Source organism: Cokeromyces recurvatus (assembly GCF_025118155.1).
Source record: "Cokeromyces recurvatus strain NRRL 2243 chromosome Unknown BX663scaffold_1, whole genome shotgun sequence".
Lineage (NCBI taxonomy): Eukaryota > Fungi > Mucoromycota > Mucoromycetes > Mucorales > Mucoraceae > Cokeromyces > Cokeromyces recurvatus.
This window is the reverse complement of record NW_026251387.1, coordinates 1-23,923: the sequence shown is the minus strand read 5'-3', so window position 1 is coordinate 23,923 and position 23,923 is coordinate 1. Positions and strand designations below refer to the sequence as shown.

General features: G+C 29.5%; 8 protein-coding genes across 8 annotated transcripts; 3 read left to right on the top strand and 5 right to left on the bottom strand.

Annotated features, from left to right (window-relative positions):
• Positions 1–68: 68 nt before the first annotated feature.
• BX663DRAFT_481772 (Urb2/Npa2 family-domain-containing protein) lies at positions 69–5,449 on the top strand (the record flags this gene model as incomplete). The annotated part of the gene is made up of 15 exons (XM_051524372.1): positions 69–247; positions 310–715; positions 786–1,047; positions 1,112–1,417; positions 1,469–1,572; positions 1,639–1,820; positions 1,873–2,302; positions 2,372–2,598; positions 2,673–2,830; positions 2,895–3,340; positions 3,404–3,672; positions 3,723–3,973; positions 4,086–4,511; positions 4,570–4,700; positions 4,784–5,449. 15 exons carry the CDS (start codon positions 69–71, stop codon positions 5,447–5,449), a joined length of 4,443 nt encoding a protein of 1,480 aa, XP_051387419.1.
• Positions 5,450–5,790: 341 nt separating this feature from the next.
• BX663DRAFT_490913 (armadillo-type protein) lies at positions 5,791–7,477 on the bottom strand. Its single transcript, XM_051524981.1, has 4 exons — positions 7,323–7,477; positions 7,226–7,262; positions 7,020–7,172; positions 5,791–6,956 (listed from the first exon to the last, which is right to left on the bottom strand). The coding sequence occupies exons 1-4, from the start codon at positions 7,395–7,397 to the stop codon at positions 5,947–5,949; spliced, it is 1,275 nt and encodes a 424-aa protein (XP_051387418.1). The 5' UTR covers positions 7,398–7,477; the 3' UTR covers positions 5,791–5,946.
• Positions 7,478–9,966: 2,489 nt separating this feature from the next.
• Positions 9,967–12,028, top strand: BX663DRAFT_528300 (FANCI solenoid 2-domain-containing protein; the record flags this gene model as incomplete). The annotated part of the gene is made up of 7 exons (XM_051530150.1): positions 9,967–10,050; positions 10,103–10,190; positions 10,380–10,444; positions 10,501–10,778; positions 11,060–11,475; positions 11,546–11,784; positions 11,882–12,028. 7 exons carry the CDS (start codon positions 9,967–9,969, stop codon positions 12,026–12,028), a joined length of 1,317 nt encoding a protein of 438 aa, XP_051387417.1.
• A 408-nt stretch (positions 12,029–12,436) lies between these two features.
• On the top strand, positions 12,437–14,687 carry BX663DRAFT_424846 (FANCI solenoid 4-domain-containing protein; the record flags this gene model as incomplete). The annotated part of the gene is made up of 5 exons (XM_051522457.1): positions 12,437–12,778; positions 12,833–13,126; positions 13,212–13,971; positions 14,021–14,202; positions 14,256–14,687. 5 exons carry the CDS (start codon positions 12,437–12,439, stop codon positions 14,685–14,687), a joined length of 2,010 nt encoding a protein of 669 aa, XP_051387416.1.
• Positions 14,688–15,661: 974 nt separating this feature from the next.
• On the bottom strand, positions 15,662–16,149 carry BX663DRAFT_233 (uncharacterized protein). The gene has a single exon (XM_051521823.1). The coding sequence runs from the start codon at positions 16,017–16,019 to the stop codon at positions 15,723–15,725; it is 297 nt and encodes a 98-aa protein (XP_051387415.1). The 5' UTR covers positions 16,020–16,149; the 3' UTR covers positions 15,662–15,722.
• Positions 16,150–16,776: 627 nt separating this feature from the next.
• BX663DRAFT_528299 (uncharacterized protein) lies at positions 16,777–17,529 on the bottom strand (the record flags this gene model as incomplete). The annotated part of the gene is made up of 4 exons (XM_051530149.1): positions 16,777–16,857; positions 16,911–17,249; positions 17,306–17,389; positions 17,446–17,529. The coding sequence occupies 4 exons, from the start codon at positions 17,527–17,529 to the stop codon at positions 16,777–16,779; spliced, it is 588 nt and encodes a 195-aa protein (XP_051387414.1).
• A 197-nt stretch (positions 17,530–17,726) lies between these two features.
• Positions 17,727–22,015, bottom strand: BX663DRAFT_528298 (RAVE protein 1 C terminal-domain-containing protein; the record flags this gene model as incomplete). The annotated part of the gene is made up of 14 exons (XM_051530148.1): positions 17,727–17,866; positions 17,911–18,115; positions 18,176–18,456; positions 18,516–18,840; positions 18,890–19,632; positions 19,686–19,772; positions 19,853–20,102; positions 20,204–20,464; positions 20,516–20,660; positions 20,710–20,798; positions 20,851–21,098; positions 21,157–21,272; positions 21,325–21,486; positions 21,549–22,015. The coding sequence occupies 14 exons, from the start codon at positions 22,013–22,015 to the stop codon at positions 17,727–17,729; spliced, it is 3,519 nt and encodes a 1,172-aa protein (XP_051387413.1).
• Positions 22,016–22,477: 462 nt separating this feature from the next.
• On the bottom strand, positions 22,478–23,374 carry BX663DRAFT_205 (uncharacterized protein). The gene is made up of 2 exons (XM_051521759.1): positions 23,324–23,374; positions 22,478–23,252 (listed from the first exon to the last, which is right to left on the bottom strand). Exon 2 carries the CDS (start codon positions 23,110–23,112, stop codon positions 22,612–22,614), a length of 501 nt encoding a protein of 166 aa, XP_051387412.1. The 5' UTR covers positions 23,113–23,252; positions 23,324–23,374; the 3' UTR covers positions 22,478–22,611.
• Between the last annotated feature and the right edge of the window lie 549 nt (positions 23,375–23,923).

Here is a 23,923-nt window from a genome sequence, read left to right as displayed (position 1 = left end):
AAAAAAAAAAAAAATAAAATAAATAAAAAAAAAAAAATTACAGGTAAACTCAATCATCATTTTGACAGATGGATGAATTAACTTCAGAAAAAATCGCAAAAGCTCTTAAAGGAGCTGGTCTTTCTGCAAATCAAAGAATAGAAATAGCAAATAAAGCATGGACCAATGATGCTGTTTTCTTTCCTAACAAAAGCGAATTTTTGTTTGAATGGATCTGTTCAACTTTTGCTAGACCTAATCTCAAAAAGTAAACAATAAAAGATCATCAAAATAAAGTATTATATTTATAAAACTGATCCATTGGTTTAGGATGAATGATTGCTGTTTATTGCAGTTACCTTATTGGAAGCTACTATTTGACCTTTTAAAGCACTATCACGATAAAGTCAAATCAGATCTAAAGCAATCTACACCTACGATTCAAGTTAATCTTTTATCTTCTATATCAATAACCTTACAGGAACTATATCGAAATGATAAATATAATAAAAGTCAATTTTTATCAATAATATATGGAAGTCTCGAGATTTTGTTTGATGGCACATTTGCTTATCGACCAGCTTTTGAACACGTTTCGAGTGTTGTCGAGCAAATCTTATTCATCTTTACAACTTGTGATAGCAACGAAGAGACTTTACATTCACTTGCTTTAATTGCTCAAATTCTTTTAAAAAAGTATGATTTGCAACTTGTTTCAGCAGCTAATCAAAAAAAGGTACATATTCATATTACTATCAAAAAAAAAAAAAAAAAAAAAATGAATCAAAACTTGACGAGTGTTATAGATCTTCTTAAATATTGTAGAAAAACCATTGCCTAAATTCTTGAATGTCCGTCGAAAAATGAGCAAAGATACATCAAATGTTTCCCAACTTATCACTGATATTGTTTGTCATGCATTATTTCATTCGGATACTGTATTGGAATTTACTTCTGTCTTAAAAGAAGTTAATAATAATGCAAAACAGGCCAGCTATGTTATTAAATTATTTGATACACTTGACACTATGGTGAAAAATGCAAAGGATACTGATGAATTATTAGATGGTATGTAAGAAAAAAAAAATTGAATTAAAAGCACAATGACTAATTTTTGAACAAAAAAAAAAAGTTTTGGATATTACGCCCGTCTTATTCTCTGCTTTTCTTAGCGCATTCAGACAAAAGCGTAGTACAAGCGCAACACAGGATATTAACAGAATGGTTGAATTTGGTTTTTTTATCTATCTATTGAGAATTTTGTCAAATATAAAAGATACAGCTATAGATATTTATCTTGACATACTATGCCAGCTTTTGAAACAAGTATTGGAATTGAATGTATATAATATGCGTAATGATGATATAACAAAATATCAGCAAAGTATTTTGAGTGAGATTACAAAGGATATTATAAGCTATATCAATGATCCAAAAAGTAAGAAAGATATATAACTGATAAGTGTGTGATACTTAAATATGAATATAGGATACAGTCAAGGCCTTGTTTTGGATATAGTTGATACTCTTCTTCAGATTGATTTTTCAATAATTGAAAATTGTATTGAAATCTTTTGGCCAGTTATGCTAAATGTAAGTATTTATACAAGTTAAATAGAAAAATACTAATTTCTATTGTTATTATTACTTTTTTTTTAGTGTGATAAAAATGCTCAAGCATCGTGTCTTAAGCTTATTAAATCTATTTTAAAAACGTATTCTGCTTCTCGTCAAATTGATACTTTTATAAACGATCTACTTACACATATAACAAAAATCAAATCAAACAAGCTATTTGAGTTGTTAAAAAACCCTATGTTTTCTAGAGATTTTCTAAAAGAGTAAGTTAAATATAAAAATAAGTTATATAATTCTTTATTAACACTTGTTTAGGTTTTCGACTGTGATCACAAAGTCTATGCCAACTGCTCAAGCACTTGGTATTTTTATAAGCTTTCAGGAACAATTAATAGAACTTTTTAAGAGCACAGAAAACACTAAAGTAGCGTTAGTCACTGTCTATTTTGTGGAGTTCACAAAAGCCCTACGATTAGATCAGTTCCAAACATTCGAAGCTCCAGTATTATCAGTTTTTAATAGCTTTGTTAAACCTAGTATTGATAATTGGATAAAATCTAAATCTAATGATGTCCTATTACCTGCTTTACAAATTCATTCAACCTTGGCTGACGTTTTTTTCGATATTTATGTTTCGAAAATCAGTCTAGAAGATCAAGAATGGTTAGCTTCATCATATATTCAAATCTTTCAAGAGTCTATAAAAGATGATTCATTGATGCTTCGAATTATTGCTGTTACAACTGTAAGAAAAAGTATAAATTCTTATTTCATTTTTTTTTTTAAAAAAAAAACTTAACGACTGTTTTTGTAGGTTAATGCTATATTTCAACACATTTACTATAATTCTATTTTACAATCATCCTTGTCAGTTAATGAAGCTCCTCAGTTAATCAGTAATGTTATTGATTTTATTTTAAAGGATGATAGTTGGTGTATGAATACAGAATGGAACGGATCTCTGCTTGATATCAATGATGAAAATATCCTTAAACTTGCTTGTTGGAAATTAATATCTGATGAATGGTTTGAATTAATAATGTAAGCTTATATGGATAACTATTAAGTTATTTTCTTTTACTTTTTTTTTCTAATTTTTCTTTTTTTTTTTTCAGACGATATATTGACGATAGTAGAGCCGAAAAACTTGTAAAAATCGTTTATTCCTCAATATTAGATGATTTTAATAGTTCAGAATCTGCAACAACAGCACAGCTCTTAAATAAAACTTTACTACGATCTGCCAACTTTTATGAAGCAGAGTGTTTTAGAAGTAGAGTATAAAAGTTATCAAATATTATGAATATATGATTTCTAAATTGTTTTTATTTTAATAGATTGCAACATTGAAACAATTTTGAACTTGATTATTCAAAATTTTCAAACTAAATTATTAGATACAAGCTCTGGAAAAGTAGCAAAGCTTACAGCAGAGATGATTTCTACTATAGATGTTTCAAAGCCTTTCAACTTCAATCAAAATCATATTGTTAAGCTTGCAAACACGATGGAAGAGGAGAATGAAGCTATGGAGGAAGATACAACTGTTGTAAATACAGCAGATGTTAAAAAGATAGCTAACTTAATGAAACTTCTTTTGTTGTTCCCTAATGAATACTACAAAAAGAATGAACGTTTGCAAACATTGTATTTGATTACGTTGGTTGATATTTGGTCAGTTGCAAATAGTAATACAGATCTTGCTATTCAAAACGAGGTATCATTAATGTGTAGAAGTCTTTATTTGAGATTTATGGACTATTTCAGTATTAATAGTATTCTGGTACGTAATGAAAGGCATGATTAGAAGCTATACTTACATAATATATATATATATATCAAATAGGGACTGGATTCTAGGATTTTAAATTGGCTAATCTCGTTTAATAAGCAATCATCTAATTCTCTTGAACAGACTACGAATGAGCTCGATTTAAATGTCTTGAGAAAAATTATTTTAAATGCAAGTATCAAAACACCTGAAGAGCATTCATTAAAGTATTTTAAAGATGTCCTAAACCAACGAACGAAAGTTCTTAACAAAGATATCTCGCTTACACACTTGAACAAATTAATCAATTTAGTAAATGCGATTAATTTAGTTTTGGCTAATAGGTAAAGTTTATATTATTTTCTATTTTCTCTTATATAATATTTTTTACTAGGAAATCTACTATTGAAATCAACCTTAATAATATAATTCACGTTACCGATACTATAAGTAAAGTCAGTCAATTTGTTATTTCATATCTAAATGATACCAAGAATACCATCTCTATAATTTTGGAAAAAGATAATATCACTAATCAAGTTCTTCAAGAATATAAACATACTTTTGAATGTATGAAAAGAGTTTTTCATTTGACTCGTTTATTACAAGAATATGCTCGTATTGTCGGTCCTAATGTTGATGAAGGTAAACGAATGAGTTCAACTGTATAACAAAACGGATGTTTTTTTTTTTTTTTTTTTTTTTTTTTTTTTTTTTTTTTTTTTAAAAAAAAAAGTTTTTTATTTTATTTTTTTAGTAATATCTGCAAAAGAGCTTTCAAAGACATTAACTGCATTAGCTTCACCATTTATTCAATTTTTACAATGTACACTTTTGTCTGAAAATAAGGTCGTATTAGATATGACGACTGAATTTATTGCAGCCTTTTGTTCAATTTTATCAAGATACCAGCAAATAGATATGACCAAACATGTACTAGCTTCAATTTGGTTTCTATTTTCGTTGGTTTATAATACAGGCGCTCAAGAATCAGTCAAAGTTTTATTAAATGCTTTTGCAGCATGGATCCAATCACTATCTAAAGAACAATACGATGTTCTTATTGATGGCTTTTTAGAACAGGCAGAAGAAGAAGCGGCTAACCGTTCTAACCCTAGTAAAGAGCAACACCATTTAGTGTTCTTAATATTGTTTGCGCAACTATTAGAACATTGCGAAGATAGTAAGTAAAATAATTTCTTAGAAGACCTTTTTCTTAACTTTTTTTTTTTTGATTGTAGGCGAAAAGGGTCGTTTAAAGAAACAGATTCCATCAATTATCGTTAAACTATCACTTATTGCTGGTAAAACCACATCGCTAAAGTATTTACAGCAAATGTTGAAATTATTAATTCAGTTAACGAGTAATCAAGTAATGTATAGTTACATTATAAAAAAAAAGTACTTGAATTAATTTCTCCTCCTTTATATATATTTATATACATATATGTATAGTCATATCATTTTAGTGAATATGATATTTCCTTGATATTGTCATGTCTTTCTCAAACAGTGCATTCTACTGCACCTGAAAGATTTAATGGACAATTAACTCGCGATACGGTTCAAACGATTTTTGCTGATATTTGCTCAGTTTTATCAAATCTTACTAGCCAGCATAAAGATCAACTTATATATATGATGCCACCTTATATAGCTTTAATTCAATCATTATTTCATTGTTTCAAATCAACAAATATTTCTTTAGTTAACAATAGAAAGCGAAAATACATTACATCAGAACGCACCATTCCCTTATTTGCCGAGTTTCTTCCTTTAGATAGTAACTCAGCACATCGACTTGCTCGTCTCTTGACCACTATACCGCAAAAGGCTAATGTTCAGTTACAGAAAAAGAGTGTACATACATTACAAAAGATGACAGCTAAATATACGCCTTCACTTTTGATTGAATATTTTTCAATTCAGTCAAATCCTACTATGAGTATTGCTGATCCAGCTATAAAATCCATTCTAGCACATGCTTTATATGATATTTTAGATTTATGTTCAGAAGCAGATCGTATGTTTGTTCTATCTTGTTTGGATGGGTCAGGAAAGGCCTTATTTAAGAGTTTCTATATGACTTGGAAAGAAAATCATAAATACACTGGCCAGTAAAAAAAAAATATGTATACTCTACTATAAAAATGATAAATAATAATAAATATGAATATAAATATATGCATATATACATATTTATATGTTCTTGGAGCAAATTTCGATTTCTGGTAACATTTAAAATCATATTATTATATAGCAGTAAAGAGAAAAATAGAATTACTACTACTCTTTTAGCAACTTTCAGAATCTTCAGAAATTGACTACCTTGAGAGTCGACTGTTGGAGCAAACATTCCAAAAAAAAAAAAAAAAAAAAAAAAAAAGAATCCTCTTCCAGAGTCATTAAATCTATTTTACCATCTTTCATAAAACTACAAGAGAATGATACTTGTGGCGTTGGTTTGGTTAAAGTCGACTGCACAGTCAATGGCATGCATTGATACAAGTTAACTTTATTTATTTATTTTCGTTAGAATTAAGAAAAAGACGTTTACATAATAACCATATCCAATTTATATAAATATATAAACACTATTTTATTTATCAATATAAAAATTAATCTGAATCTTCATCACTACTATCATCATTATCTCTCAACCAATTTACAAAGGGCTCCAATTGTTTCAAGAAGAGAGTCTTTCCTTGAGTGAGATGTGCTCTGTCATTCCAATAAAGAATTGCGTTATCTGATAAAACATCATTTTTATAAAGTGTTTGAATGATACGACGGAAATACTTTGTAAGTTTGACATCTTCATAACAACTAGCTTGAACTTTTTGAAGCAAAACAATTTCAGTCTTGGGAGAGCTACAGAATTCTTCTAGAATTTTAGTCCATTGTCCAATAGCACGTAAGACTTGAGATTCAATTTGATCAGAACGACTCATCATATCAACAGTATTCATCATAGATTGCCAAATGATAGGAATTACGTCAGATTCAGTAAGTCCTCCTTCATTCATATTTGTTTTAATAAAACTAATCACTTCAGCATTAGAAGCTTCACCTTGAACAAGCTCGGATAGCTCATTTAAAAGGGTGTTCTTGATAGAGTTTTTCTTATTCTTGCGATAGTATTCAACAAATTCTTTCATATCCTCTGCTTCAAAATGTCGAATAAGACAATCTTCATCTCGCTTATTAGGTGGGAAGAAATCAAGAATACGAGAGTTTAAACCTTCACTGGTCAAAGCACGACCTAATTGTTCGATGCTTTGCTCACGCATCACGGTACGGAAAACAGTAGTGGTAAAAGCCAAAGAATAGCCATCCTTCATTAAATAGTCCTGAAACAAGACTTTCAGAACAGAAGCAGGTGTAAGTTGATTACAGATAAAAAGACCAGTAGCTTTGGCCAATTTGGAATTCTCTTCAGCTTGCCATTTGTTGACGAATTGCAAAAGATTCTCAAGTGTTTCTCGTAAGATTCTCTGCAAATATTTATAACGACGAATTAATTTATTAAAAACTTCAACGTATTTCTTAATCATGGAGGTTTCATCTTGTGCTGCAAAAATGCAAAAAGGGCTTCGTTCAGCGTCATCATCAATATTTCCTCCAGTTTCTAAAAAGAAATTAATTTACATTAATCTTTTTCTTTTTCTTTTTTTTTTTCTAGATTACATACCTAAAATACCACCAGTAATAAGAATTTCAAATAAAGAATCACCGTATTTACGATATTCAAGTGTATTTCCAAGAATGTCAAGTTTAGTAGAAATAGCTTCAAAATCACCCTCTTCAATTGTTTTCAAATGAGCAAGTAATTGATCCCTAAAAACTAAACATACCATTAGCTTCTAACTTGTTATTAATCTTAATCTTAAAACTTACTCTCAGGCTCGTGTTTAGCGTTGGCTTTTTGGACACCCTGTGGAGAAAATTTTAGTTTATGACTTTATTATAATACTATTCATCCTGAAGAACTTACTTTTCTTTGTTTAATTTTTACACCATGCAAGACGGGTTTAGGATTGGTAGAGGCCTGGGATTGGGTAGAATTCATGTATATACTAAAAACGATCTCCTTTTTTTTTAGTTTTTTATATACGTTTGAAGTTAAAAGATATAAAAAGAAAACCTGGCGCAGTTTACTGGTTTATTTTTTTTTTATTTTATTTTATTTGTTAACTCCTCTTTTTTTGTCGGTCATTAAAATTAAGTTCAGTTAGTTTGACTAATGAATTTACAGCCATTGACAAGGATTAACAAGGGCTTAAATAGTTTTTTATATTTACTCAGTTAATGGTAACTGGAATATAATTTGTCTAATTCTTTTTTGACTAATTTTCTGAAAGCAATATATCAAGTGACTACAAAAAAAAATTTATGGAAAGGAAAAACAGTAGCTACTATTCAAAATAGCTTTTTCCATATTTTAAATCTCTTTTAATAAAGGATACCACCACATGTTCTATTCATTCTTTACAGTCAGCAGCCAGTATATATCTTTTACAGTTCCCATAATTTTTGGTATAGATTTATCTTTATCTGTTATTTTGTTTCTTCTTATACAGAGTTTAAACTTGGACTGTAAGAATTCAAAAATGATGAATATATACACTTGTAACTACAAGAAGAAATTAGCTCATAAATTTCATGAGAACTATAGATAATTTGATTATCTGTAATGAGAGAGAATCTTTGTAGTCTTTTACTAGTAACGAATAGCTACTATTATGTTATTTAAAAATTCTAAATAATACGCTCTGCAAGTGCTTATTCGACCATTGACATCATTATCAAAGAAGCATATATATATTTATATATATATTTTTAGAAATAATAAGTATGTGTTTTCTTAAAGGATGATTAACTATTCCTTTCTCTTATATTACTCGTATTAATACTACATAAATGTCTCTTTAAGAAGTTGATATAGTAGTTTTTTATTAATGTCCTACAAACTGGTTAATATTCATATTAAGCCATCCTTCACCAATGAAGATTTTTTTTTTCTTGGTAATTAAAAATAAATAACTATGTCTATTGAGAAACTTTTTTCTTTAAAGTAGAAATACTGTATACAGGCGAAAGTCTTCTCTCTGTTAAACTTACCAAAGAACTAGATACCTTTCAAAATTCATGCATTCGACGTATCTTTGGTGGTCACTCGCAGTCCTCGGCGAAAGTCATGCTTCATTTTGTCAACCTACCATCCATGAAGACCCGTATTACAGTCCTCCAAGCGCAATACCTCTTTCGAACCTCTCAATTACTAGCAGATACTCTTCTTATCCCCATCTTTTGACTCATGTTCAGTTCCCAAATAGTCATTCCCACTGGTATAAATTGGCTCAAACTACATCGTGGAAACACCTATGCTCACCAATCATCTCAACGCTCGACCGAAAACAATTCTACACTCTTCGTGCTAAGTTTCTAGATAATCAATTTCAAAACCTTCGTCAAGATACTAACTCCCTCCTATTGTCTTCCTCACACCCCACTCTTGAATTGGATCCCATCCTTTACTTACCAATGACTACCTCAGAACGTAGCCGAGTGCTTCGATGGCGACTTGGCTGGCTACCAGGTGGTAAACCTAAAGAATGTATCTTTCATCCGTCTCATAATTGGAGCCGGCGACATGCTATTGAGTGCTTACATGTACATAATCGTCTCTACATACCTACTTCAGTCGAAGATCCCATCTCGTTCCTCCTCAACTTGCTTCCACTACATAAACCTCATCGTCCTTCTGATTGTACGAGCTGGTATACTTTATGGCCTATTCTTTGTACAATTCTACATAAACAAAATTACTACTTTCATTATGAATTTCCTCCTAAATCCTGTCGATCCTGGTCTCAAGCTGTTGAATTGGCTGTCCAAGTAATAGTGTGTGTCTTCCCAGTCACTTTGGTCTGATTTGTATTTAAATTATTTCTTCTCACCTTTTTCGCTTTATCCTCCTCATGTTTTCTCTTAATTCCAAAAAAAAAACTGCTCTTTTCTTTTTCCTTCTCGTTTTCTTTTTTTTCCATTCTTGTCCTTTAGGAAAGTTTTTATCCTTATTTCCCCTCTGTAACTGGCTCGGGCAATATTGCGCATTTATTTCGTCGCTACATGCTCATTGCCAAAAAATTTAATAATAAAACTCAGACTCAGAATTTAATCGTATACAGGCAAAATAAAAGCTTAAATAATATAATTATACTAGCTCTTTCTGCCGATATTGTAGGAATATATGAACTTCTTAATTCAGCGATTTGGAAGCTATCCGAAGGAAGAGTCTAGCTTGATTTTTTTTTATAAAAGCTAACGTTTTTAACACATTAAATACCATAGACAGCCATATTAAGAACGAAAGAAAATTTACACTCTTGTTTATGGCGTAACATTACCTTTAAGCTAAAGGTCGTAGATCCTACTAAATTGTATGTATTTCAAGCACTGTGTTCAAGATGACTTTATATGTATTTTCTCTTCCTATCCCATCTGAAAAAAAGAAAGTCCAAATTTTAAGTTACAGCAAAGTTGAATAGCACGCGTATCCTTTTTTTTTTTTTTTTTTTTTTTTTTTTTTTTTTTTACGCGCAGTACTTATTTCTTTTTTCCTTTTTTGATTTATAATGGATAAGGAAATATTCAAGTTAAGCAAACTAGCAAATAAGGAGCGCCTTATTGAATACTTAAATGATCAAACAGAGGATGAAGTAAAATGTTAATTTTATGTATAAGCTTCTTTGAATCTCATTCAATATTTAGATTACTTGTCTTGTTAAATATAAATTAGACGATTACTATGCCTTGAATGATGTTGACACAACTTTATTACTTCGTGCTATCATTTTAGGTATTTGTAACCTAAGCATTATTGTTTTGATTAATTTACTAAATTAGTGTTAAAGGCTCACCCATAGAAGGAGGACAACAGTGTCTCCGACGTCGATTTTTAATTATATCATGTGTTATTGAATGGTAATAAGCCATTTTTACAAAGATATACAGCACTTTTATTAAACTGTAAATAGGTTGGGCACAGAAGATAAAGATAAACTTGAAAAAGCAAAGCAAGCTTCATCTGTTGTTAATTTAATTTCACCCGAAGTAAATATCTGATAAACTATGTCCTGTCAAATATTCATATTTTTTATTAATCTTAGATCGAATTATTATCAGTGTCTATGTTAAAAGCAGCCTGTAAAATGATCATAGATACAATTAACCAAAATAAACCAATTCAACTTCGTTTATTGGATATTTTAACAAAAATTTGGAATGTTCTAACTGCAGCTAATGAGTATAATGCAATAAGCGATTTATTTGATAATTTATTTGAGGGTAAATGGCATTCTCAGATCATTGTTAGTATGTCATCTGCCCTTAATGATATGGAGCTGTCGAATCACCAATTAGAAATAGCTTTAAAGCAAATGTTAAAGTACAGTATTTTTTTTATATAGAATAGCGATTAATAATAATAATAATAATAATAATAATAATCTGTAGGAGAATATCAGATATAGATATAGAAGAAGTGCCTCCTTTTATATGGCAATTACTTCTCATATCTAAGAAGGTAATGAATCATAATTTTTTAGTAGTTTTTTTTTTCTTTTTTTTTTCACTAAATCTAATCTGTGCCGTACAAAAGGGTTATAAGCGATTAGCGCTTGAAGGCATTTTTAATTATTTCAATCACGTTTCTGGAAATGATACAAGCCGTGTAGAAGGAACCGTCATGTTGCATTTATCTTTTGCTTTAAAACAAGATCAAGACTTGGGAAATGAATTATTTAAACTATTAAAAAACAAAAAATCTGGCCCACTTAAATTATTTGAAGTTGCTTGCTTATTAACAGCTGCAAGAATTCATCGTCTTCAAGATACAATCTTTGATTTCCTGAAATCGTCAATTATATCAGTTTATAAAGATAATGAAAAACTTCAGAAAAGATGTCTCTGGATTTCAGAATACTTTCCTTTGGAAGCAAATAGATATGGACAGGCTTTATTGGATGTTGCTGAAAAATCAGCTACAGCTGGTTGGGACCAAGTCATTCAGACGCTTTGTCAATTGGCAACCATTTTGATTGATACAGCTTCTAATACAGGAAATCTTTTTATGAGTAATGAGAGTGAGTTTTTATACAAGTATCATTTTACCTCTTATACTTATAATCTACAAATATATATATACATATATAGATTATGCTAAGTTAAGAAGTAGTCAAATAGAAGAGAATGATCCTATAGAACAAGTTGCACAGCTAGGTATCAATATTCTACTAAGACTTTTCAAATATCATGACATTATTAGAAGTGAAATATTAGAGCAAATGACATCTCGAATTGTATCAAGAGCTAATAGTGCTACTAATTTCTTGAAATTACTTGCTAAAATTATAAGAAAATATCCAGAAACTGTTGAAAAATATGTTAATAATGTAAATGTCTTTTTTTTTTTTTTTTTAAAAAAAAAAAAAAGTTACTTTATTCCTTTATCTCTCATTTTTTTTTTTTTTTTTTTTTTTTTTTTTTTAGATTAAAGATATTCTTGATATTCTTTCATTTTTACCTTTATCAATTGCAGAACATTTATTAAATGCAATACAACCACTTTTAACAACAAACAAGCAATTTCAAGAGGGATTAATTCTGGTTTTACGAAAGAGTCTATTTGCAAAGTAAACAAACTTTAGAAGAAGAAAAAAAAAGAGCACATAAATTAATCATTAATAATAGGGATTTGGATGGTCGTCAAATGGCGGTTAGAGGCTTTTTAAATATACTTAATGAACAGTTAACAGAGATTGACCAACAGGAGTCTTTAGTTGCACAGGGCATTGCTTTTGAAATTCTCGGTAATATTAAATAGTTAATTAATATGTGTATATGTATATGTAACTCGTATTATTATAGGATTATTGAGAAGATGTTTTAGTCAACAATATGAAATTAGGTCGTATGTTTATACTGGTTTGGGCTCATTAAGCGAAGGACATTCCCACTTTGCTCCTGATATATTTAATTCACTTTATACACAAGTAATGTAGCATTATATATGATATCAAATTTACTAATCTATTTTAAAAGTTTATGAAAAGTTATGAAAAAGATACAAATATCATTAATCCAATCAAGTTAGAAACTGCTGTGGAAAACGCTAGTACTGGTGGTTACCCCAAATTAATAGAGCCTATATATGTTTTATTGGGAAATATTATAAAGACTCTTGAAGTGATATCAAGTACTGAAGCTAATACTATTACTGATGACAGAATAATCCAGTTTAAAAATCATATGCAATCATTTATTGATCGACTCTTGAAGGCCAATTTAGAAGATTTTGAACTTGATAAAGCAGCTAATTTTGATATGGCTACAAATCTAGGTTTAAAAAATAATTTATATGCTAATCTTTTGTTAGGCATTTATGAGGTAAATATGACTATAATATAATTATATAAATTTTACTGAAAGTTGGTTGCATAGACTTCAATGGAATATGTCTTTTTAAATTATGGTATCACCCACGATTCATCTGAGAAGTTACTAGCATTATTTAAAAAACGAAAGATATTGATTGGGATTTTAAAAGACATCTCAACAAACGAAAAGGGAAAAAAAAATACAAATTTTACAGTCAAATCCTCTATAAGTTTAGGGTTTGCTTCTAAAATTTTTCAAGCAGTCTTTTCATCAAATGACGAAATTATGCATAGTCTTCGTTCTGATATTGATTTTGCACATTTTATTGTAACAAATACCTGCAATAGTTTAAAACTTGTATGTTCAAGTCAAGTAGAGATAATATAATTTTAACTCTTTTTTTTTTTTTTTTTTTTTTTTTTTTTTTTTTTTTTAATTATAGGCTATTAATGATCCTTATTGTCATCAAGATAATGAATGTTTTAATAGTAGCGTAGATATCTGTAGAACTTATATATCCATACTTGTACATGAAGACTCCGATAGTATATATGCAAATCAACAAGCTAGTACTACCAAAAAAACATCCTCAGTCTTAGGCTCTATTGCTACGTCGGTTCTATCAATCATGGATATTGTCAGTCATATATGGCCTGACCGATTAATTGAATTCCTTAGACAACTCTCGCCAGATATGAGTACCAGTGTCATCACTAAAAACTCTGTTATTACAAATGTCAATATGCAACTTAAAGAGGTTGTGCTCAAATATCTATCAGGGCGTACACCAATCTATAAAGAGGCTTCTAATGTCATACGTATAATTGCTTTTCTATGCACGAAATTAGAAAAGAAAGATAATGATTTCCTCAAACACGCCTGTTCAATTATGGATTGGTTGAATTGCTTGGCAAAAGAGCGACCGATGGAAGAAGTAGGTTTAGCAAAGGACATTATGGCATTGTTGATCCAGCTTAGTGGTATGACAGGTAAATTTGACACAATTCAAGACATTTGTGAAGATATCCATCAATTTACAGGCGATCTGGAAGTACTTCAGGAAGAGTCGCAGCTGGAACAGCCACCAATCAAATATCAAATTGTGAATCATAAAACCTTCACCGCAATAACTTCCAAAGTTTTTGAATTTTTAGATGCTTCTTTCGATGATCTTACATGGTGTATAGGAAGATTAAAAATTTGTGGTAAGATCTAATTAATTTTGTAATAATTTACACTAATTTTATGCAGCTTCTATAAGGTCCTTTGATGACACAGCAAAAGAGTTTGAAAAAGACTTATGCCAGCGTTTGATTTCTATCATGAACATACTGAGTGAATTAGTAAAATCTATATTAACTGATTTTCACGCTGAAAGCCTCTTTAAAACTTTGGCTAAAGCATATAAAACACTACATACACTTGTGAAATATGTAAGTCGAATGATCTTCATTAAAGACATTTATAACTTATTAGATACATGTAGAAACTTAATTTCGTACAAGATGTTTCACCTGATTTTATCAATGTGATCAGTAAATGTGGTACAGAAATTACCGAAAAAATGTATAAATTTTTAACAATCTATGGACAATCACAGAGTCAAGATTTAACTGAACGTCGATCAAAAAAAGATAAAAGAAAAGAAGTAGACATAAAAAGAAAAGCTAAAATACAACGTGAATCAAAGATGATTCCTAACTTGATCTTTGCTGTTGAGCAATTTGAACGGCACTTAATTCAACTGAGTAGAAAGTCAAGAGTTGATTTTATGCAATATATGAAGCGTAGTACTTCACGTGATTTTAGAATTCAGTTAGATAGAATACAACAGGAAAGCTCAGATGAAGAAGATGTAAAAAAGAGACCTAATAATGAAGAAGCTGGTGAATCATCTAAAAGAGCTAGACTTTCATAATATATTACAAACATTGTTATTTATAATTAAGTTTTAGATTTATGGAATGAACAGGTAAACACATACTTTATTTTCTTTTTATTTTTGTATACTTACCAACTTATTGACTTAGATTAAGGCTTATTCTTAACACTAAATGAAAACTCATTAGCATATGCTCTATTAAATCGTAATAAAAATAAATATACAGATTTATTCATATATGTGTATATTGTTCCTGCTATATAACTAATTTAATATAACTTTTTTATTTCTAAAATTACATTCGTCCTAAATTTCTTGATATTTAATATTCTAAATTCATTGAATAAAAATTACATAGCATTTCATCTTTTCATTATTCAACTATTTTAATATGAACAAAAGTAGATAATGGTAATTTTTACTCATTTGATTTTATCCAGTTATTATAAAGCTTAGAAATATATACATAACAATAGCCTCTGAAGGGGTATATAACAGTGTATATATTTCTTTACTACCCATGAATAGCTGAAGAATAATTATACAAAAATTTTGTTGTTGTTGTTATTATAAAGCAAACTATTATAAAAATATCAAACTATGAACCTTTTTATAGGTGTCAATTAGATATATATATCGTAGCACATTATACAAATAATGATGGAAATCTTTTATCATGATTATTTTTTCTGAATAATATAACCCATATAACAATTTTTATTTTACTCATATTAATTCAAATAATGGTAATTATCAAACTTTAGTAACCACTATCAACCTTTTCACTATATACAGAGTACATTTAATAAATAAGTATAAATACATATATAAGGTATGATTAAGCATTGAAAATATTCAGCTATACTTACTCATAATATTATACTTGTATTTTACAATTATAATTAAAAGACTTCATACTTTATAATACAGATCTTTTACACTGGATAATACCACTTGGACCAGATGTATAAATACCATCATTGATTATTTGTATTTGAGTTACTCCAAAAGCTTTCAACTATATATATGTATAAGTATATGTATATGTTTTGCTAGCAGTTAAATTTTTCATTATTTCATGTCTACATACAGGGATTCTATTAAAAGATGGTGCAAGGAGTCGATTTCTCGGTTGAATATCGAATGATTTTTGAAGTTTATATGTACTGGCATCCCATATCTATAAAAATAAATATTATAATAAAATAAAATAATGCTTTTCGTATATACCTTTAGCTCTCCATCTACTGATCCTGTTACAAGCAATTTATTTTCTGTATCAATTGTAATAGAACGAATTCTAGAATGATGTGCTGAGAAAGTATGTGCAGTTGTGCGTTGTCTTATATCAGATATAACTATAAACATGGTTAGTAACTGAGCAGATATACATCAAATAGGATTTTACCAATTTCTCCATGTTTCCCGCCTGAAAATAATAATTGATTATTTGGTTCGTATGCAATTGCATATGCTCCATTCTCATGGCCAGGCAGAGCTAATCAACAAGGTTACAAATAATAATAATAATAATAATAATTAAGAAATTTAAAAACTTACCACAAACCATAGCTTTAGAAGGTGGTAATAAAGTATCCCATAAAACAACATGATCATGTCTTTTAATCATGTTAAATTATCGTTTGTATATAAATATGTATATATATAACTTACTTTCTACTCATTGCAGAAGACGTTCCAGCAGTTGCTATTATACTACTAGAGTTGATAAATGCAAAGTCTCGAGTTGCTTTCGTATAACAATCCAAGACCTATAGAATGAAATTAATTTTTTTATAATAAGCCTATTATATCGTAACTTACATAATATGGTTTATTAGCATGCGTATGTGCATCAAACCTCCACAGACACAGCTTTCCTGTGGTGTCACCAGCACCAAATTTTTGACCAAACTGATCAAAATGTATTCTAAAATAGATATTTAATAAAATCTATAATTATATCATAAATGGTCAACTTACTTTGTAACTTTTCCATGACAACCATAGTAATTAGATATCTCTTTTTCTTGCCCAAACTGCCATAAAATAGCGCTAGGCCCATTATTATTAACCTCACATCCTGTAATATCTAATAATTTAACCATTAATACACAATATATAATTAGCAGTAGATCATCTTACAAAATGGATATTTAGGATGGGTCTCTGCACAACTAGCAGCAATATTTCGTTTGAGCAAAATCTACAAATAGAAGTTAGCCAATTATTATTATTATTATTATTACAATAATATACCATTTTTTCACGCTCAGAGTTATCAATAGGCATTGGACTTGTTCTTGAATAATCTGATCCTTTTGCTAATGATTTTCTAAGTGAATCATGAAGATGTTCTATATTTAAACCATTTTGGTCTTCAGTTATAATACGACTAGGGGAAATAATTGGAGTTGAAGAGCTAGAAACTTTAGAGGAGGGTACAAGACATTGCTTTCGTGGCACATGCTTTGCTGTATTTATTGACTCTTGATCTTTATCTGATGAATAAACATCATCTTCTGTATCAGGATAACTGTCTATATGATGATCTTGACCAAAGCCAAACGAAGATATAGATCTTGTTCTAGCTAATGACTATATAAAATATAAATTAATTAATTTTTTTTTTACAATATGACAAAAACACCTACTGTACTAGAGATATTATTTGCTTTTAATAAATCAATCTCTTGAATTTCCGTTTTTAGACAAATTGCCATTTTATCTTGTACAGTCTATAAATAAGTAAATAAATTAGAATCTTATTCTTTACACATATGCTTTCACATACTGAATTTAAACAAAATGCATATACTGTGCTTGCTGAATGATACACATTAAGGAAATGATCTGCTTGATTATCATCTATTGTCATACTCAAAGGCTATAAAGGGTTGATTTTAAAATTTTGTATACTATGGACAACTATAAACTTACTTTAGAATTTACAAATGGTAATAATCTATCAAATGAGCTCAAACTTTTAATAGATCGCCAATATTTTTTTTGTCTTAATGTCTTCAACTGCTTCAAAACATGACCTGTGTAATATATAGTTTAATTTACTGATTATTAAAAGTAGTTTTTATACATACTACGTGATAAATCGCATTCTAATTGCTCTATAACAGTTTCTTTCAAGTTATGCGTTCTGTAAGCAATAGGATCAAGTAATGTAGTCCAAATAAATTCAGAAAGTTTTTCTATAAAAACTAAGTGAGTATATATAAACTATATTATGGTTATAATAATTTACCACTTAAACCATTATGTCTTCCCTGACATTGCATAGCATGCTCAATAGCGGACAAAACATAATTAAGTGAGGCAAGTTCCAATATATTAGCGCCTAATGATTTATCTTGAAAGTCTATTAAAGGTCTATAGATTTCTTCATTCATATCGTATCCAAATACGCTGCCATCTGAAAAGCTTTCAAAATCATCTATCGACATTTCAACCTGTATAAATATTTTTAATTTAGAAAGCAAAGATTAAATATATTCATCAGAATATTATACCATTTTTGTATCATTTTTGTATAACTGAGCAAAGCAATTACTGAGAGCAGCATCACCGCCATTAGAACCAATAGCTTCAAGAAAGAATTTAAAATGACAAAGTAAGGGCCATAAACTTTCATAATGTCTTTGTTTAAGAGTAATCAAAATAATACTAATGTAGGTTGCCAATACCATTTGTCGAGTAGTAAAAGAAGCTGTTTCAGGATTACAATAGCGAGCACGTAAATCATTCCAAATAGGAAATGTTTTAATAACATTCCTATATGATAAAATATAAGCTGATTTTATTAAAATTTATGCTTTATGGCTTACCTTGTCCAGTTTTCAATAAATATACAAGTTGAATAATCAAGTTCTTGAGATAAAAGTGCAACTTCATTGACTTCGAAGCAACCAGCTTTAAAATATTTTAAGAATTGATGTACGTCAAAATCTTTTGGAATAGTTTCATATAAAATATATAAATAAAGCGGAAAAACATCCGTCTCTATACTCTTTTCCATCAACAGCTTTGAAAGTATTTTAGAGGGAATTTTAACTGATTCTCCTAAATCAAGTAATGCTTGTCGGTTTTTTAAAAAACGAGAACGATGACTGGCTTCAAGAGTATTTATTGATTCTCCAGATTCATTATAAAATGTAGACGCAGCATGAAAAAATGTCTATATAAATTGTTAATGGCACAATATTAAAACAGTTTTAATATTATACCTGTAGCATACGAATTACAAGCATTGCTCTATATCCGTCTAAGCCATCGTACTCCTTATTAGTGAAATCTATGACCATATCTCTAACACTATTATTATTGGCCAGGAACAAACTATCTTCATTATTTTCTTTGAATATATCGTCAGCTTTTTCTTTTGATACAAATAAATTATTATCAAATATCTTATTGGATATCCTTTTGTTATCTGCAAAGATATCATCAGTATCGAACAAATCAAATGTATATGCTGATTTATTATTATTAGAGGGTCCTGCTGTGTATGAATGATTTGGTGATAATGCAAATAAATTCTCTGCTTTATCTGGTTTGGAAGCGACTTTTTGAAGATCAACTTTTGGTGGTTTCATATAAAAATTTGTCAAGATATGTAGGGCTAATAAAGGACATCCTAGTTGTTCATAGGATTGGGATACTCTCAAAGAGAAATCGTACTCAATATTATAAGGTACAATTAAACCTTGATCTTGATGCAGACTTTTTTTAAGATAATGATATAGTATAAATACATTGGGATCGTGAACCATAGCTGCTGAATCTGCTGTTATTGTATCCACATTCGAATCTATGAACTGTGATAAGGGAACGACCATGGCACGGACAGCATCTTTTTGTTTATTAAGTAGCCAAAATGCTATACTAACTAACCAGCGATCGTTAGACTCGATAGCCATAGGTATTACAGTGTTTTCTAATATTTCTTTTAAAAGAGGACTATGATCGCCTATACAAAATAAATGTTATATGTAGGTATACAGATGATATAATGTATATTACCTTCATAAACTCGACATATTGCAATTGCAAGTTGATAGTCTTTTATATTCTTCAATATCACATTAACTGCATCCTTCAGCTTATCAGCTAATAAAAAAACGCAGCAGCATATTCTATGATAAAAGTATTAACTTAATTATAATTATCAAACACTGTACTCATTATACCAAATCTTTGTTTTCCTAGCAATGCAAATGCATTTTTAGCTGCTGCTCTTTGCCAACGAGGATCATCAAAGTCATTAGCTAAAAACTTTTTCATAACTACTTGCTCTTTATGATATGTTGCTGTGTTCCATAATCCCAATAGTAATTTTTTTTTACGTAATGCAAGATAAAATAAAGTGCAATCCACAGGGTCTCTAAATTCTGTTTTCGATAAATAAATATTTCGGGCAATATTTGTCATTTGCTCTCTCTAAATGATGTAAAAAAATAAAAATAAAATAAAAATAAAATAAAAATAAAAGATTAAAAAAAAATAACCCATTTTGTTTCCTATAGTTCTGCCTAACTTACCACAACATCAATTTTTTGAAGCCATAAGAAGATACCTAGAGATCGAGCATCTTCCCAAACAAATTTATTGCCGCAAAGTCTGATGCATTTTTCCAATAATAAGTCTTGAGATTGACTATGTAAAGCCCATGCAAAATCTCTTGATTGGAGATTAGGCTGTCTTTGGTTCTCAGGTAACGAGCGGCATAAATTAAAATAGTTTTCCAATAAGGCAGTAAATCGTGCGCCATTTTCATCTAATGACTCACCTTGATTAGTTATCTAAAGTAAATTATATTAGAGACATATTAACAATGTAAGAATACATTATACCTCAATAATTGTATCTATCATGGCTATCAAACGAACTTTTTCAGTTTTATTTAGGCCAATTAAGTCTTTCCTTTTTAGTGCATGCGTAAGATTTTTAGCTTCATTAATAGACAAAGGTCTACTATAGCTATCATCGTCATCATATCTAATATAATTGTTTAAAGAATATTTACTTTTTTTTTTTTTGAACTTACGAGTTATGATCATCAATTGAAAGATTATGCTCAGAAGTGTTATCCTCAAATAATGCTTGATATTCTCGTGAGGTTTTTTTCAGCGGATTCTATATAAAATATGTTGAGATAGCATTTAAAAAATGACTAAATATTTCTTACATTTTGTAACTTAAGCATTTTTGAAAAAGAGACAAGAGGCATACTATCAATGATGTCATCTTCATCATCTACAAATTGCTTAAAAAAGTCTGAAAGTGTAATAAGCACACTATGGACCATATCCATATTACCCCACATTATATAATGAATGAGATGATCAGGATGATAAAACGGTAAAGGGCCATTCATTTCATAGGAAAGATCGAAAATGCCTGACATAGGTTCTATTTTATTTGGCCTTTGAATAACTAGAAAGATACACATAAATAAAAGCCAAACTAATATATATAAATATATAACACTTACATTTTGTAACTACATCTTCGCTTGTTAGCCATTTCAGATAACATCGTAATTGATTACCAGCAGCTACTGTTAATACACCACAATCAACCCATGTTATTGCGGTAATATCCTCTTGTCTATTATGTATAGGTTAGAAAAAATTAAAACTTTAAAAGCAAAATAACTTACATATCAGTGTTAAAAGTAGTATAACGAACCCATACATCTTCATCAAAGTTAGTATTACTAATTCTTCTTTGTCCAAAAACACTAATTGATTTGGAAAAAGCAACAGCAAGAATAAATTGAGCGTCTGACGTAACATTCCATGCAATATCACGTATAGACTCACTATTTAATTAATTTTTTTTTGTCCTGGATATTATTTTACAAAATTTTAATGCAGCACTTACTCAAATTTGAATACTTTAACACAAGTGGGAGCAATATCAGTTCTAATTCCCATCCAGATAGACAAGGTTTTTTTATCTTCCCCAGATACTAAAGCTACCATTTGGGATGTATATTTGGCTTGACAAATAAATTCACCAATGTATGAGGTGTCCAGCGTAAATAACACCTGCCACTCAATCATAGTACTTCCTGTATTTACAGTATAGAGCACAATATCTGTACCTAATAATATAGCCAATGCATATCTTTTATTTGACGCTAAACTATGAAGCAGCTTTGATGCTGTGTTGGTAGCCCATTGACTTGATGATTCAATCAAACTTGGCTCTGTGGTCCATGGCATTACTTTTGTTCCCCTATAAGTGACATTTATGTGATTATGACAAGGTATCAAATGCCATGTTATGATTTTCTTTTTGGTAGCGGAAATACCAAATAGTAAAAAGGATTTTTTGGGTCCTTCCATATTATAAACATGTAAAGATGATAGTTCTTTTATAGCATCATCATTGCTTTTGCATATTTGACTATCATACAAATGACAATCTTGCTTATCAAATTCATAAAGTTTTACATGATTACCATCATAAACAGCCAAATATTTATCTTTAAATAGATCATTATTAATATGCACTCAAAATGAATAATCAGATATTTACCTTTATCTACAGGCACAGCTAATACATTTTTACATTTTACAAATAATGAACAGTCAAGTTGAAGTTGAATCATCATTTTACCACAAGTCTATCATATTCGATTGTGCTTAGCTTACATGATCTTAATATTGATGAACATCTATTTTACCTCTCTTAATTCGTATTTCCAAACATTAATTTGTCCGTCTATACCAATTGTACTAAATCTGTTTTTTTGTGTTTGATATAACTTCGATATAGGGTGCTGGTGACCTAGCCATGTATATTTCAAATGTAGCTTTGGAGAAAAGGAAGTCGAATCCAAAAAATTAATTAAATTTAAACTATAACATCTTAGCTGTCCATGTAAATTTCGTGCTATCAATGATAGTTCTATTGGTTTTATTGTAGCTATCTGAAAGAATCAGCATTTTATAAATGAAATCAAATTGTGTAACTTACATGAAGACTGGATATGTAAATAGTCATGCATAATATGTGTAGGGCTTAAAAAGTAAATCACATCTAAAGGATCGATTGCTTTGTCTACACGCAGTACAACAAATACTCTTGGAATTCTTCTTGGAATTGAATTTAAATGCTGGACTCCCCAAAGAATAAGTGAACCATCTGCTTTGATTCGAAACAATAAATCGGGAGTCTCTCGTATACGGTCACGAATACGCTCTACACGTTGGTCAAATCGTTCATGCTTTGAATGAGACCTAAATTGTGCATGTACAGCATTTGAAAGCTCATCACAGCCAATATAATGAATAGGTAGAAAATGGTCATTTGCTTGATTTAAATTAGTATCATTTGTGACTAGAGATTGTTTTGAGTCAATTACAGCACACATGTAAAGTAAATGAGATTGATTTAAATCAGTTGGACTCCAGAAGCGACCAATACCATCACGAGCCATCGTGAATAATGTACGATCTTCGGAGTGACTTTTTGGTGGTAATCGTCTCCAGGTAAAATAAGTGACATATTTAGGATGTGAGATAAATGTAAAATCATAATCTAATGTTTCTGTAAGATTCTTCTGATACCATATTGTCACTAAGCGATCAAACTTAAATTAGGGTCAGTTTTTAGTTTTTTTTTTTTTTTTTTTTATGAATTTTATGTACCTTTCCAACTGTTGCAAATACACTAGATTGTGGATCAAATTTAGCCAAAATTATATCTATTGCTAATTTTTTGGTAAATACAGCTTTCCATATATTTTCTTCTGTGTCTAAATTCCATATTGTAACCTCCTTTCCTGCACTTAATAGAGTATCTAATAAAATAAAAGATTAATTATCAATAAGCAGAGTATATTTACACTTTACTATTCACACTCCAATCCAGACAGTTTATCAAGTCGGAAGTAGTTAAAATTGAATCGAGTCCCCAGCAATGCTTATGTGGCTTTAAAATAGCTATTTGACATTGATAGGATATAGCAATCTATTTGTGTTTGAGTTAAGGAGAGAAGAAGGGTATATCATTATAATAATTACCTGTCCTGTTTTACAATTTCCTGCAACTGATGTAATAGGCTCAAATTGCTCTTGATGTTTAAATATTGAGGAAGCTGAAATGATTTGAATAAGATTGTCAGGATCAGCATAAATAACAGCCTTAGAACCTGAAGCGTAAATCTTCATTGAATTGGTTTTAGTAATGTTAATTGTTAAGAGGATAGACTTACAATGTATCTATCTTCATTATATATAAAGGTATGA